Here is a 16,024-nt window from a genome sequence, read left to right as displayed (position 1 = left end):
TAAACTGAACAATATATTGTAACGCAACAAGGGCTCAGGCGGGCGCCGTCGCCGCATTAGGTCGGCTCCCCACCGTCGGGGGCTCGAACCCGGGACTCCCATGTCTCTCTGGAGCAACCCAGCCCGGTGAGCTGAAGATAGATCTCCCCACAACCCACGGGCTGTGTTCCTGCTATTACACGGAAGGGCAGTGACGTCACCTGCTCTGGTACACCGGCTCTTACACAGTGCCTGTCGGCTGTAAGCGTTACACTATGAAAGGTTTCATCTATACACTTACACATAATAAGTATACGAATAAATACTCGGAAGAAGCCGCTCAGGTATTAGAGAGATTTAAAATCGGATCGGAGGATTTAGAGTCCAGACTGCAAACCAACAGCTGACACAGGTCTTTTATAGAACCGTTTTGAATTCCTCTACTTTGTCCACGTGACGTCATTGTCCTGCTCGCAGCCGAGCCCGACACACGTCTGGTTTCTGTCGCTGGGCGCACACCCTGCGGTCCATGCGGGTCCTGATACCCCAGTACAATGACGGGGACGCTAAACTGTAAACAGGTGCCGTCCTTCGGCTGAGACGTAAAACCAAGGTCCTGACTCTCTGTGATCATTCAGGAGAATGGTGGTGGTGGCGGGGAGTCCCCATTACCTGTAAAGCGCATTGAGTGGAGTATCCAGAACAGCGCTATATAAGTGTAAGCAATAATGATTATTATTATTATGTAAAATGCAATAAAAAATAAAACAAAATATCAAACTTTGATTCAAAATAGATTAATATAAAACTGATAAAGCTAATGCTTTTTTCAGGGCTATATCTACTTTTTTTTTAAAAAAGCGAAGTCTGTCGCGACTGAAAGTTAGAGAAGGTATACCAGCGGGTGCCTTCATATCGTGAGCGTCAGTCTCGCCCGTAGCTGCGAGAAGGTTAAAAGCGCACAAGTGATTTGTCTTTCGTCAAAGTAACTGCCGGAGCAGTAAGATGCAGAGCACAATCCAGCAGCTGTAGACGATGTTCGGGGAAGAGCTAATTCTGTTTTCAGCACAGGGAGTGAGAATGAGCTCAGTCCGGCTCCCAGCAGAATCCATCCTGGTTTGGTTACAGTGAGTCTGAGGCTCTTTGGATCGTAACGTAAAAAAAACAATTGCACACATCGTGTGACTTCCACGACAGGAAGGAAAGATATCACTTAAAAAAATCAGAACTGAAGATTTGGATCCGGGGCCTCATACTTATAAAATTATTAAAATAATAATTATCAAAATATCAGACTGTGTTTCTGCAAAATTTCGTGCACAGTACGCCATTTTTATCTAAAACAGTCACAACGAGGGCTTTACACGCAGTCTGGGGTATTTTCCCCTTTTATATTTTTGCCACTTTATATCGAACCTGTTATACTCCCAGAAGTGCACAGTAGCTTGTACTTAATAAAAATGTACAATTCACCGCTGGTAAAAACAGATGTGTGCCGTGTTTGCCTTTGTAAGCATTTGTTTAAAAAATAAGTTCACAATACGATAAAAACACAGAAAGCACAAACTTTATAATACAACGATACCAAATCATTATGCCAATTAAGTAACTATCCTTTGAAAACAGAGAACACCTTTATATCTACAAAAAACTTGACATTTGTATGTATTTTTGAATTACAAAGCAGACAGTGAAGTCCCTTAATTCAAAGATCAGATCTTGGCAAAAAAAAGACAATCAGACGTGGGCTGAATTCGGAACAGGAGCCTTTGCTTAGTCGATTATTGAGCTTTTGATCAATGTCTGAATAAAACAGAGTCGCTTTTTTAACTCTTTGATTAAATTACATGAAAAGCACCTTCCTTCGAGCCGGAATCAAACCAGCGACCTAAAGATTCCCTGTTGACTCCACTACAGTCCTCCGCTCTACCAACTGAGCTATCGAAGAGATGCAGTGGCATTGCTCTCTGGCACATACTGCCCAATGAAGTAAAATGTGAAATGAGTGATTTAAATCCCACTTCGACATCAAGTTTCCAACTCGTTTCCTTAGTCTCATTTACCTTGAATTTAAGCCACGAACCAGGATTCTACTGTATAAACTTCCAGGGATATTACAAAATGTTTGATGGGGCATCAATCATTCCAGGCGGAAATTGATTCCTTTTTTTTCTCGAGGGATCATATTAAACATTTCATTAGTATCGAGAGGAGGATCACCAGTAGACACAAAACAAACAGTTTCTTTCTGTCTTTATTAGAAATTAGCGTTTGTGCTACATTAATAATATTTTCGTGGAAATAAAGAAGTTGTAAATTTTAAAAATTTATATTTGAATCGAAATGTGGTTTTGAGTTAAGTATTAGCGTGTTCATGTAATTAGTTTGTGTTTGTCATTACTATATATATTGCCATGTTACTAGAATTTGTAACTGAAGTTTACTAGTTGTGTTTTTTATGATGATTAGACATTTGAATACAATATTGTATATAATGTATAATTTGAACTACATATTGTTCAGGTGTGAATAATTGTATATTTTAAGAATACATTTCTAAAACAAATCATTGGCTTTATTTACTAGTTTCTACACCTATAAAAATCTTTCTTTGATGTATAATAGACATCAAAGAAAGATGTCTATTATACATCAAAGATGAGCAGTGTGTGTCGTGTTCACAGCTGATAACTAGAAGATGTCTGGAAGAGGCAAAGGCGGAAAGGGACTCGGGAAAGGAGGTGCTAAGCGTCACCGTAAGGTTCTCCGCGACAACATCCAGGGAATCACCAAGCCCGCAATCCGCCGCCTGGCTCGCCGTGGGGGAGTGAAGCGGATCTCCAGGCTGAACTACGAGGAGACCCGCAGGGTGCTGAAGGTGTTCCTGGAGAACGTCACCTACAGTGCCTTGCGAAAGTATTCAGCCCCCTTGAACTTTTCAACCTTTTGCCACATTTCAGGCTTCAAACATAAAGATATAATTTTTTTATTTTATGTGAAGAATCACCAACAAGTGGGACACAATTGTGAAGTGGAACGAAATCTATTGGATTTTTGAAACTTTTTTAACTAATAAAAAAATGAAAAGTGGGGCGTGCAAAATTATTCGGCCCCTTTACTTTCAGTGCAGCAAACTCACTCCAGAAGTTCAGCGAGGATCTCTGAATGATCCAATGTTGTCCTAAATGACTGATGGTGATAAATAGAATCCACCTGTGTGTAATCAAGTCTCTGTATAAATGCACCTGCTCTGTGATAGTCTCAAGGTTCTGTTGAAAGCGCAGAGAGCATCATGAAGACCAAGGAACACACCAGGCAGGTCCGTAATACTGTTGTGGAGAAGTTTAAAGCCGGATTTGGATACAAAAAGATTTCCCAAGCTTCAAACATCCCAAGGAGCACTGTGCAAGCGATCATCTTGAAATGGAAGGAGTATCAGACCACTGCAAATCTACCAAGACCTGGCCGTCCCTCTAAACTTTCAGCTCAGACAAGGAGAAGACTGATCAGAGATGCAGCCAAGAGGCCCATGATCACTCTGGATGAACTGCAGAGAACTACAGCTGAGGTGGGAGAGTCTGTCCATAGGACAACAATCAGTCTTACACTGCACAAATCTGGCCTTTATGGAAGAGTGGCAAGAAGAAAGCCATTTCTCAAAGATATCCATAAAAAGTCTCGTCTAAAGTTTGCCACAAGCCACCTGGGAGACACCCCAAACATGTGGAAGAAGGTGCTCTGGTCAGATGAAACCAAAATCGAACTTTTTGGCCACAATGCAAAACGATATGTTTGGCGTAAAAGCAACACAGCTCATCACCCTCAACACACCATCCCCACTGTCAAACATGGTGGTGGCAGCATCATGGTTTGGGCCTGCTTTTCTTCAGCAGGGACAGGGAAGATGGTTAAAATTGAGGGGAAGATGGATGCAGCCAAATACAGGACCATTCTGGATGAAAACCTGTTGGAGTCTGCAAAAGACCTGAAACTGGGATGGAGATTTATCTTCCAACAAGACAATGATCCCAAACATACAGCAAAATCTACAAAGGAATGGTTCACAAATAAACGTATCCAGGTGTTTGAATGGCCAAGTCAAAGTCCAGACCTGAATCCAATCGAGAATCTGTGGAAAGAGCTGAAAACTGCTGTTCACAAACGCTCTCCATCCAAGCTCACTGAGCTCGAGCTGTTTTGCAAGGAAGAATGGGCAAGAATTTCAGTCTCTCGATGTGCAAAACTGATACAGACATACCCCAAGCGACTTGCAGCTGTAATCGCAGCAAAAGGTGGCTCTACAAAGTATTAACGCAAGGGGGCCGAATAATTTTGCACGCCCCACTTTTCATTTTTTTATTAGTTAAAAAAGTTTCAAAAATCCAATAGATTTCGTTCCACTTCACAATTGTGTCCCACTTGTTGGTGATTCTTCACATAAAATAAAAAATTTATATCTTTATGTTTGAAGCCTGAAATGTGGCAAAAGGTTGAAAAGTTCAAGGGGGCCGAATACTTTCGCAAGGCACTGTACACCGAGCACGCCAAGCACGCCAAGAGGAAGACCGTCACTGCCATGGACGTGGTGTACGCGCTGAAGCGCCAGGGCCACACCCTGTACGGCTTCGGGGGCTAAACAGGAGCGGAGCTTCACTACCGGACCCCGACCAAATAAATGGGGTTCCTGACTTCAGAAAGCCTTCCAGACAAATACTAAAAGAGCAAAAATTCAATTTGGTAAATGAAATGAAAACACATACCCTACCAAACCTTGAGTACAGGCCATTCAGGATGATAATACAAAACCATTTATAATTCAACAAATAAAACCTGTCAACTGGTAATCACCACTTATCATAAAAAAATAAGTAGCAATACACAGTAGGGGACTCTTGGGTGCAAGTTAAATCCATGCAAGAAGGGGTTTAGTGTTATATTTCCAAATCAGATATGCAAATGAGAGATCTGGCCCAGCCAATCTCAAAGCTCCCATGGTATGGAATGGAGCTGCTCCCCTCTTCTAGTTATTCACACTGGAGTTAGGTTACATATTAGCACATTTCATCTTACAGTTGCTCCAGAAACAAAAACGTAAACAAATGATCTGGAATGTGACCACACCTATGAGAATGTAGTTCAACAGATAACTTGTAAACCTTGTCTTAAGATGTTTTTTGTTCTACAAAATATACTTTATTCTGCAAAAAAAACATCTCAAAAGGAACATCTCACACATATTAACACTCCATGTAATAAAAAACAACGGCGGAACGGAGATTGATTGTCCGTTATCAATCTTTGCAAGTGGGGGCGGATTTGCGCAATTAAGAGAGTCCCTCCAAATCTACCACTTGCTATTGTCCTTTAATCTCTGTATAGGGCCCAAAGTCCATTCCAGCGCTCCCTCGCCGTGGGGAAACCCCATTTGGCGACGTGGTGCTTCGTCCTCCTCCTAAGGTCCGCCAGGATCCTCTCCTCCAGCTCCCTCGCCCCCCACTTTATGTTGTGCCGGATGAGAGTGTTCCTCGCCTTCCACAGTCCTTGTTTTGTGAGGGACAGTAGCAGCCCCCACAGGTCCTGTGTCCCCTTGTCCAGTCTGGTGGGTGCCAGCCCCCAGCAGAATGTACTGGTAACTGAGCACTGCATCCTTTCCCAGGAGTTGCATAATGTTGTCCATTCTGCCCCACACCACCTTCGCGAAGAGGCAGCTCCAGAACACGTGCTCCTGAGTCTCCTCGACAAAACACGTGTCCCGGGGGCAATGCGGATTCCTGGTTAGCGAGTGTCTGTAGAGGACCTCTCTGGTAGCCAGTCTCTTGTGCACAGCCATCCAGTTGAGGTCCTTCAGTTGGTTGTCAAGTTCTTTGGGCTGTGTCCTTTCCCAGACTTGTCTGGGAACCTGCAGCCTTTCGTCAGCGACCAAATGCCCTCTCACCTCTTTGTACAGGGCTCTGTGGTTGGTGCAGAGCTCTGGCTGTCTCGTGGCCTCGTACCTCCTGCTCCACTTGACAGCGTGGGTGTAGAACTTCGGTCGCCTCTCTGCCTTGGGCCCAGTGTTTGACCACTGGACCAAGTGCCTCATCGGGACGGAGAGCCACAGCCTGACAAAGTACTGGTACTTGTGGCCAATGGGCTCCTGCAGCGCCCGACAGAGGTTGCAGTAGAAGATGCAGTCGAGTTTCAGGGGGAAATGTGGGACATCTCGAACCCCTTCCTCGACTGGCTGACACATCCGGTTTCTCGTGATGTACTCGTACTTGCCCCCCCAGACGAAGCCGAAGATCATCCCTTGCAGCGCTCGTCTGAGTCTGGCCGGCAGCGGGTACACCACCGCCAGGTAAACCAAAGCCGGCAGGATGTCTGCTTTCAACACCATCACTTTCCCTGTGTAGGACAGCGACCGCGTTTTCCACAGACCCAGCTTCGCGTTCACCTTGGCGATCCTCTTGGTCCAGTTGTTGGTCTCGTTGTCCTGGCTCTGGAAGGAAACCCCCAGTATTTTGAGGGGCTCCGTGCAGAACTCAAGACCCTCCGGCGCCGTCGTCCTGTGCTTCCAGGGCTTAAAGAACTTCAGTTTGCTCTTTGGCGGTTGAGCTTCGACCCCGAGGCTCTGAAGTATTTCTCCATGACCTGCAGGGCCCTCCTCAACCCCCTATCCAACCTCAGGAACAGCGTCGTGTCGTCGGCGTACTGGGAGATCTTCAGGGTTTCCCCCGCGCCTCCCGGTATCTCCAGGCCGTCGATGACAGGGTCCCATCTCACCGTCTCTGCTAAGGGCTCTTGAAGAGCAGGTAGATGATGCCCTCCCTCATGGTGTCTCCGAGTTTCCCCCGGCGGAAGATCTCCTGCCCCACTTCCACCAGATCTGCCGCCAGTGTGTCCCAGAAGCAGGTGTAAAGTTCCTTTGGGAGTCCGTCCGGCCCCGGCACCTTGCCATTCTCCATGGACAAGAGCGCCGCCTTCAGCTCCACGGCCGCGATCGGACCCTCCAAGTCCTCCCTCACCTCCTCCGGTACTCGTGCCTTCAGCTCCTCCAGAAAAGCATCGCCTGCCTCCACCTCCGTCTGCTTTTCTGAAAAGAGCTCCGTGTAGAAAGCGGTGGCCGCTTCTACCTTGTCGCTCTCGTCCAGCACTTCCTCTCCATCTCCTCGTCTCAGGCCGTGGATCACCCTCTTTTTCTGGGCTCCTCGGACCTGATTGAGTTTGCGGAGCCTCTCCTTCAGGTCCCGTGCCTGGGCTGAATTGAAGGCTCCTCCCCCGTTAGCCGAGCTGTACTCCTCCTCTAGTTGTCTCTGGAGTCGTGCAGCTTCCTTCCTCTCCCTGGCCGCCTTCCGTCTGCAGTACATCTGCGCCAGGGTTCGGGTCCTGTCCTTCACCGACTCCCACCATTCCACCATGGAGCTGTAGCCGTCTCTCAGATCGACCCAGCTTGCGTAGTCTTTACGGAACAGTGCCTTGAAGTCGTCTTCCTCCAGTATCTCCCGGTTCAGCTTCCAGTACCCACGACCGAATGCCGGCAGGTTGGTGTTAGCCATCACCGTCAAGCGCTCGTGGCTGGAATACCACTCCGGGGACACCGTCGCCGACTCCAGGGAGCAGGTCGTGTGCAGAAAGATGTAGTCCAGGCGGCTGCACACTCCCCGGGAGTTTTTTCATGTCGTTCTGACGTCGTTAGGGCGGCACCGTCTGAAACCGTCTACCAGGGAGAACTGCTTGAGTAGCGACTCCAGCTCTGCCGAGCTAGCATCGCTCCCCTTCTCCCGGTCGACGTTGAAGTCCCCGCCAAGCACCACCTGTCTGTTGGTGGTGCAGCAGCTGGCCAGGTCAGCAAACACTTCCTTCTGGAAGAGTGGACCCCTCCTACGCTCCAGCATGATTCTTCCTTCGTCCATTCCCTGGTGAATGTCAGCTTGTCGCTTTCATCCTTCAGGTGGACCTCCTGTAAGAAACAAACTGAGAAAGACTTTGAGGCCAGATCATGAAAGACTCCCCGTCTTTTCACCGGGTCTCTTAGCCCTCTCACGTTAGTTGTTAGAAAGGTAAGTTTCACAGTCATGATTAAACAAGTGAAAGTTGAACCTCCTCTCTTTGTGCTTACAGTGGAAAACTTGGGAGTCTACATCTGGGCACTGTTTAGCCTAGATGTAACTCCTCTCGTTCGGGTCCTGGGGGGAATATGCTGGGCTCCCTCCAGGTCTCGCTGGGGACTGAAAGGTAAACATGCTGGACAGGTCCAGCCCTACCATCAGTCCCGGCTCCAGGGCGGCTTCAAAGTAATCCTCGTCTTCCTCCTCCGCTTCGGGAAGGCTTTTTTCTTCCCTTTCTCCAGGAGTTTCGGGGACCTCCAGTTGCTCCTGGGCCTTGGGGGAGGGGGGCTCCACTTCCTGGGCTGCCTCTTCCTGTTGTTCCTGGGCCTCGGGGGAGGGGGTTCCGACTTCCTGGGCTGCCTCTACCTGTTGTCCCTGGGCCTCGGGGGAGGGGGTTACCTCTTCCTGGGCTGCCTCCTCCGGTTGTTCCTGGGCCTCGGGGGAAGAAAGTTCCGTTTCCTCTAGGACAAGGAAGTGGTTCTCCCTTAACACTCTTTTCTTTTGTCCTTCCGAAGGTGGATCCGCCCTGCATCTCTTCTCCCGCTTTCTCTTTCCCTTCTTGCTGGGAGTTACTAGGGCCCTTCCTCCGGTCAGCCATTTTGTCCGTCGTCCTGGCGGCCATCTTGTGGCACTGGTGCGGCTGGGGGTGTGGCCTCGGCAGTTTAGGTTCTCTGCGGGGGAGGTGCGGGTTCTTTGTTCTCACCTCTCTCCCTTTGTCTTGAGACCGGTTTCTGCCAGCCGGCTTCCACCACCTGCGCAAACGACCTGCGCAGGAGCTCCCAGGAGCTCTTGGACACGACGCACAGACAGAGCGCGGGGAGCCGCCGCCTGCAAACACGGCTCCAGGCAGGACTCCGCTCCGCAGGAGCCGCAGAGCAGAGGAGATGGGGGCAGCTTAGCTCCTGTGCAGAGACCTGAGCTGTTGTTGCTGAGGACGCTGTCTTTTCTGTTCTCTGGGTAGGAGTGAATGTTGAGTTGCCCTTAGAAATGAAGCAGAGCACTTCAACGGCACGGGTGTGTGTGTGTGCGTGCGCCCTGGTGATTCTGGGAGACAGATCGAACCTGGGCTAAAAGAGAGGGGGCTTAGCCCTCTTCCATTTGCTAGTTCAAAGTTGTCCAACCCATTTGTATCTGCTAGGCGGCGCAGTCGTCGTGCACAAAGAACGCTTTGAAAAGCGTCAAAAGCAAGTCATTCCGAGTTGGTCGTTTCTGTTTTCCGTTCAGACGCGAAATGCTGAAATGATCTCTCGGTTCCTCGGTTGTCATTTCTGCTTCGTAAAGGAATCACAGCACGCGTCGCCTTCCAGCACGCTGGGTCGGGACATGATGCCGGGGGTCGGAGAGAAACCGGGGTTCGATTCCCTGGCGGGTAGTTGCTTTTCTTTTACCTCCTTAGAGAAAGGACTGCCTTTCACTTCTCTGTTTTCTTTCACAGCGTCGTGCACCTTTTCATTGCTCTCGCTTTCAGAGCCTCCGCACGGCACACGACTCGACATCAGGAAGCACATTGAAGTGAAAGCAGGGAGCGCTGCGACATGCACTGTGCAGATCCCACCACACTAAGAGGTGAGTGGGTCTGTTCGATGCACAAAGAACGCTTTGATAAGCGTCAAAGGCAAGTCATTCCGAGCTGGTCATTTGAAAGCAGGATGCGCTGCGACATGCACTGTGCAGATCCCGCCACACAAAGAGGTGAGTGGGTCTGCTCGATCACAGCGCTAGGCGAATCCCCAATCCCCTTTTGTGCGTGGCGACAAAAGAAGCCTGTTCCCGCCCGGTTTTGAACCGGGAACCTTTCACGTGTGAGGCGAATGTGAAAACCACTACACTACGGAAAGGTGGTAAGATGTGTCCAGCAGCCAAGCGTGATTCAGCTGCTTTCAGTGCCTTTATTGGAGTGCGCTGATGGACCGTGCTCTCTCTCCAGAGACCAGCACGCCTGTCATGGACAGAGCAGGAAAGGTGGCGCCACATTCTGCAGCCCTCTCCATGCAATCGATGAAATCGGGCTACTGAAGTGGAGAAAAACGCCTCTCCAGAAAGTGCAAATATCATCTTGGAGACTATAAATCCTATTGCCGAAGGTCATCCCTGTCTACCAGAGTAACCCTCCCACCTCCTGCAGCGGTGATCAGCTCGTCTCACACGCAAGAAGTTTCGGCTGGAAACAAGCGCCCCCTCTTCTCGCACGTTTTGCACGTTCGAGTAGTTTTAATGCGGCTCCTTCGTACACGGTGCTGATCTTTTGGAAAGCAGGAGGCAAAACTGACATGTCGCCATACTGGGAATCGAACTCGGACCGCCTGGGTGAAAACCAGGAATCCTAACCGCTAGACCGGAGCACACAACCGGGCATCGTGCAAGCAAACTACATAAATATGAGAAAACACGCAAGAGAGTTGTCACTCAGAGTGTCGAAGGGTCGATGTATACTGGGGCTCAGTTGAAATGCAACGTCAGGACTTTCCCGAATTATGTCACACGAAGAGAGCACAGCCTTTTCCGCCCTGCCACGTGTGTATCAGTAACTCGCCGTGATCGCAGAGGGGTCAGTACTTTGCGTTGTGGCCGTCCTGATGTACCCCGGTCTCCCGCGTGACAGGTGGGGATACTCGCCACTATACTAACGAGGAAGACATCGCTCTCTGCTTAGTGTACAAAACACTTACTTGCAGCATTGTGGGTGCTGTGGTTTAAATGCTATTGGTTTGTGAACAGAATACCCCTATCCCAGTGCATTGTGCCACATTAAATTTAACACAAGAGAAAAAGAAATTCAGAACGCAAAGCTGTGTCAGTGTTCTGTGTAAAAAATCAGTTTGAACATCACGGGAGCTGTTTTTAATAAGCTGCTGAGTAAAGATTATTGAAGCATTTATAGGTTCTTTTCAGAACAAAGGACGAGTGGAGACACGATTAACAAACAAGCATTAGCTTTATTCGTTAACAACCACACAAAACCAAACACAGGATCTACACGCACATGAGGAGACTGACGGAACACGTACACTTCGTTAGGGTGGTAATTACCTAACAACACACTATACTTTTACAAGACTACACAGGGCACTCGAACTATTAGGACATTATTTACACAGGTAGGGTCAGCCGCTGGTCATCGTGCTGACCCTCAGACTCTCCCCGGCTACCACTCCCAGCATGCCCAGCGGTACTACGAGCGCCTGGGGGTGCTTCCTCCTTACCACCAGGCGAGGGCATTACACTGCCCCCACCTGAAGCGTCTGGCATCTCGCCGACGTCGAAAACCCCCCTCAGGCTGTACTCGTACTCGGCCAACTGCTGCGGAACCCTGCGTGAGCGGCCACTGCGCCGCGGTGACGGCTGGCGACCCACGGATGCCCCACTATCAGCCGGCTCCGGCCCCGGCTGCTCCTCTAGAGCCTCCCCACACGACTCCTCCTCCCGGGCCCGGTAGGGGGCCAGGCGGTCTCGGTGCAGGACCACCACTCTCCCCCGTGTTCGCAACCGGACACGGTAGCAGACCTTGCCCACCACCCCGAGTACCTCAGCGGGCCCCTCCCACGATGGCACCAGCTTAGGGCTGAGGCCTTTGCGGCGGCGCGGGTTGTACACCCAAACCGAGTCCCTGGGCTGGAAGGCAGGCCCCCTGCAGCGCAGGTCGTAGTGCCGCTTCTGCCGGACCCCCGCCTGTGTCAGGTAGGTCCATGCAAAGCTGTGCACCCGCTGCATCCGAGGAGCCCAGGAGAAACTGGAGGCCCCCGAAACTCCCCGAGAGAGGGAAGAAAGGAGCCTCCCCGAAGCGGTGGCTGAGAGTATCCTCGAGGACGACGAGGATTATTTTGAAGCCGCCCTGGAGCCCGGACTGATGGTAGGGCTGGACCTGTCCAGCATGTTTTCTTTTCAGTCCCCAGCGAAACCTGGAGGGAGCCCAGTATATTCCCCCCAGGACCCGAACGAGAGGAGTTACATCTAGGCTAAACAGTGCCCAGATGTAGACTCCCAAGTTTCTACTGTAAGTACAGAGAGGAGGTTTACCTTTCACTAGTTTAACCATGACTGTGAAACTAACCTTCTTAACAACTAACGTGAGAGGGCTGAGAGACCCAGTGAAAAGACGGGGAGTCTTTCATGATCTGGCCTCAAAGTCTTTCTCAGTTTGTTTCTTACAGGAGGTCCACCTGAAGGATGAAAGCGACAAGCTGACATTCACCAGGGAATGGACGAAGGGAGAATCATGCTGGAGCGTAGGAGGGGTCCACTCTTCCGGAGTGGGAATCCTCCTCGGGAACCCAGAGATGACGCTGGTTTCCTCCTTCTCGGTGGTGCAGGGCCGGATCCTGGTCGCAGACATTGACTGGAGGGGGCAGAAGTTGAGAGCAATTAACGTCTATGCTCCGACGGAACCCTCTATCCGGAAGGAAGTGTTTGCTGACCTGGCCAGCTGCTGCACCACCAACAGACAGGTGGTGCTTGGCGGGGACTTCAACGTCGACTGGGAGAAGGGGAGCGACGCTAGCTCGGCAGAGCTGGAGTCGCTACTCAAGCAGTTCTCCCTGGTAGACGGTTTCAGACGGTGCCGCCCTAACGACGCCGGAACGACATGGAAAAACTCCCGGGGAGTGTGCAGCCGCCTGGACTACATCTTTCTGCACACGACCTGCTCCCTGGAGTCGGCTACGGTGTCCCCGGAGTGGTATTCCAGCCACGAGCGCTTGACGGTGGTGGCTAACACCAACCTGCCGGCATTCGGTCGTGGGTACTGGAAGCTGAACCGGGAGATACTGGAGGAAGACGACTTCAAGGCACTGTTCCGTAAAGACTACGCGAGCTGGGTCGATCTGAGAGACGGCTACAGCTCCATGGTGGAATGGTGGGAGTCGGTGAAAGACAGGACCCGAACCCTGGCGCAGACGTACTGTAGATGGAAGGCGGCCTGGGAGAGGAAGGAAGCTGCACGACTCCAGAGACAACTAGAGAAGGAGTACAGCTCGGCTAACGGGGGAGGAGCCTTCAATTCAGCCCGGGCACGGGACCTGAAGGAGAGGCTCCGCAAACTCAATCAGGTCCGAGGAGCTCAGAAAAAGAGGGTGATCCACAGCCTGAGACGGGGAGATGGAGAGGAAGTGCTGGACGAGAGCGACAAGGTAGAAGCGGCCACCGCTTTCTACACAGAGCTGTTTTCAGAAAAGCAGACGGAGGTGGAGGCAGGCGATGCTTTTCTGGAAGAGCTGAAGGCACGAGTACCGGAGGAGGTGAGGGAGGACTTGGAGGGTCCGATCGCGGCCGAGGAGCTGAAGGCAGCGCTCTTGTCCATGGAGAATGGCAAGGTGCCAGGGCCGGACGGACTCCCCAAGGAATTCTACACCTGCTTCTGGGACACCCTGGCGGCAGATCTGGTGGAAGTGGATCTTCCGCCGGGGGAAACTCGGAGACACCATGAGGGAGGGCATCATCTCCTCTTCAAGAGCCCTTAGCAGAGACGGTGAGACGGGACCCTGTCATCGACGGCCTGGAGATACCGGGAGGCGCGGGGGAAACCCTGAAGATCTCCCAGTACGCCGACGACACAACGCTGTTCCTGAGGTCGGACAGGGGGTTGAGGAGGGCCCTGCAGGTCATGGAGCAATACTCCAGAGCCTCGGGGTCGAAACTCAACCGCCGAAAGAGAAAACTGAAGTTCTTCGGGCCCTGGAAGCACAGGACGACAGCGCCGGAGGGTCTCAAGCTCTGCACGGAGCCCCTCAAAATACTGGGGGTTTCCTTCCAGAGCCAGGACAACGAGACCAACAACTGGACCAAGAGGATCGCCAAGGTGAATGCGAAGCTGGGTCTGTGGAAAACGCGGTCGCTGTCCTACACAGGGAAAGTGATGGTGTTGAAAGCAGACATCCTGCCGGCTTTGGTTTACCTGGCGGTGGTGTACCCGCTGCCGGCCAGACTCAGACGAGCGCTGCAAGGGATTATCTTCGGCCTCGTCTGGGGCGGCAAGTACGAGTACATCACTCGAAAACCGGATGTGTCAGCCGGTCGAGGAAGGGGTTCGAGATGTCCCACATTTCCCCCTGAAACTCGACTTCATCTTCTACTGCAACCTCTGTCGGGCGCTGCAGGAGCCCATTGGCCACAAGTACCAGTACTTTGTCAGGCTGTGGCTCTCCGTCCCGATGAGGCACTTGGTCCAGTGGTCAAACACTGGGCCCAAGGCAGAGAGGTGACCGAAGTTCTACACCCACGCTGTCAAGTGGAGCAGGAGGTACGAGGCCACGAGACAGCCAGAGCTCTGCACCAACCACAGAGCCCTGTACAAAGAGGTGAGGGGGCATTTGGTCGCTGACGAAAGGCTGCAGGTTCCCAGACAAGTCTGGGAAAGGACACAGCCCAAAGAACTTGACAACCAACTGAAGGACCTCAACTGGATGGCTGTGCACAAGAGACTGGCTACCAGAGAGGTCCTCTACAGACACTCGCTAACCAGGAATCCGCATTGCCCCCGGGACACGTGTTTTGTCGAGGAGACTCAGGAGCACGTGTTCTGGAGCTGCCTCTTCGCCAAGGTGGTGTGGGGCAGAATGGACAACATTATGCAACTCCTGGGAACGGATGCAGTGCTCAGTTACCAGTACATTCTGCTGGGGGCTGGCACCCACCAGACTGGACAAGGGGACACAGGACCTGTGGGGGCTGCTGCTGTCCCTCACAAAACAAGGACTGTGGAAGGCGAGGAACACTCTCATCCGGCACAACATAAAGTGGGGGGCGAGGGAGCTGGAAGAGAGGATCCTGGCGGACCTCAGGAGGAGGACGAAGCACCACGTCGCCAAATGGGGTTTCCCCACGGCGAGGGAGCGCTGGAAAGGACTTTGGGATATACAGGGATTAAAGGACGATAGCGAGTGGTAGGTTTGGAGGGACTCTCTTAATTGCGCAAATCCGCCCCCACTTGCAAAGATTGATAACGGACAATCAATCTCCGTTCCGCCGTTGTTTTTTATTACATGGAGTGTTAATATGTGTGAGATGTTCCTTTTGAGATGTTTTTTTTTTTGTGGAATAAAGTATATTTTGTAGAACAAAAAAATCTTATGACAAGGTTTACAAGTTATCTGTTGAACTACATTCTAATAGGTGTGGTCACAGTCCAGGTCATTTGTTTACGTTTTTGTTTCTGGAGCAACTGTTAGATGAAATGTGCTAATATGTAACCTAACTCCAGTGTGAATAACTAGAAGAGGGGAGCAGCTCCATTCCAGACCAAGGGAGCTTTGAGATTGGCTGGGCCAGATCTCTCATTTGCATATCTGATTTGGAAATATAACACTACACCCCCTTCTTGCATGGATTTAACTTGCACCCAAGAGTCCCATACTGTGTATTGCTACTTATTTTTTTTATGATAAGTGGTGATTAGCAGTTGACAGGTTTTATTTGTTGAATTATAAATGGTTTTGTATTATCACCCTGAATGGCCTGTACTCAAGGTTTGGTAGGGTATGTGTTTTCATTTCATTTACCAAATGGAATTTTTGCTCTTTTAGTATTTGTCTAGAAGGCTTTCTGAAGTCAGGAAGCCCATTTATTTGGTGAAAAAAGATTCTGTATTAATATTAATATTTCTCATACAACATAAATAGGGTCTTTTAGGAATAAAAAGATCTTGCACTTGGAAATCTTAATAAAGCTGTGTGCTTCCATACACTCGAGCAGTTTTGATTCCTAATATTTGACCTTAGGTGTGGGAACGGGTCTTTTTTGCCATTTGATTTCCAATTGATCAGCACAGTATAGAAAATAGACCCATAAAGCAACCTCAGCAGTGACAAATGTGCAAAAAGTGATCACTTGTTTTCGCCCGCTTTCAAACTGAAACCCTTTGGTGTGTTAAGAGACAAACAGACAAACGTGGCAAAGCAACCTGATAAGACCAGGTCCTAGAAGTCACTACTCAGTCAGTTACTACTGCCGAAATGCAAGCCCTT

At 50.4% G+C, this 16,024-nt stretch overlaps 1 protein-coding gene and 3 non-coding genes across 4 annotated transcripts; 2 read left to right on the top strand and 2 right to left on the bottom strand.

Moving 5' to 3' along the window:
- Positions 1–1,838: 1,838 nt before the first annotated feature.
- trnay-gua (transfer RNA tyrosine (anticodon GUA)) lies at positions 1,839–1,927 on the bottom strand. Its single transcript is given in 2 exon segments — positions 1,839–1,875; positions 1,891–1,927. It is a non-coding gene; the product is annotated as a tRNA-Tyr (tRNA).
- A 750-nt stretch (positions 1,928–2,677) lies between these two features.
- LOC148662688 (histone H4-like) lies at positions 2,678–4,615 on the top strand. The gene is made up of 2 exons (XM_088632339.1): positions 2,678–2,902; positions 4,529–4,615. Exons 1-2 carry the CDS (start codon positions 2,678–2,680, stop codon positions 4,613–4,615), a joined length of 312 nt encoding a protein of 103 aa, XP_088488465.1.
- A 39-nt stretch (positions 4,616–4,654) lies between these two features.
- On the bottom strand, positions 4,655–4,710 carry LOC148662687 (U7 small nuclear RNA). The gene has a single exon (XR_015939066.1). It is a non-coding gene; the product is annotated as a U7 small nuclear RNA (small nuclear RNA).
- Positions 4,711–15,563: 10,853 nt separating this feature from the next.
- On the top strand, positions 15,564–15,621 carry LOC148662686 (U7 small nuclear RNA). Its single transcript, XR_015938886.1, has one exon. It is a non-coding gene; the product is annotated as a U7 small nuclear RNA (small nuclear RNA).
- The last annotated feature ends 403 nt before the right edge of the window (positions 15,622–16,024 follow it).

The sequence above is a fragment of the Lepisosteus platostomus genome, chromosome 5 (assembly GCF_059453375.1).
Source record: "Lepisosteus platostomus isolate fLepPlt1 chromosome 5, fLepPlt1.hap1, whole genome shotgun sequence".
NCBI classification, from domain to species: Eukaryota; Metazoa; Chordata; class Actinopteri; order Semionotiformes; family Lepisosteidae; genus Lepisosteus; species Lepisosteus platostomus.
The sequence above is the reverse complement of the archived record's forward strand: the minus strand, read 5'-3'. Positions and strand labels throughout refer to the sequence as shown.

What these genes read in the sequence shown, in the direction of transcription:
- LOC148662688 (XM_088632339.1), top strand. Translation starts at nt 2,678, where the DNA reads ATGTCTGGAAGAGGCAAAGGCGGAAAGGGACTCGGGAAAGGAGGTGCT. An exon ending in GTGCCTTGCGAAAGTATTCA is followed by an intron (nt 2,903 to 4,528) that starts GCCCCCTTGAAC and finishes GAGCACGCCAAG; the next exon opens with CACGCCAAGAGGAAGACCGT.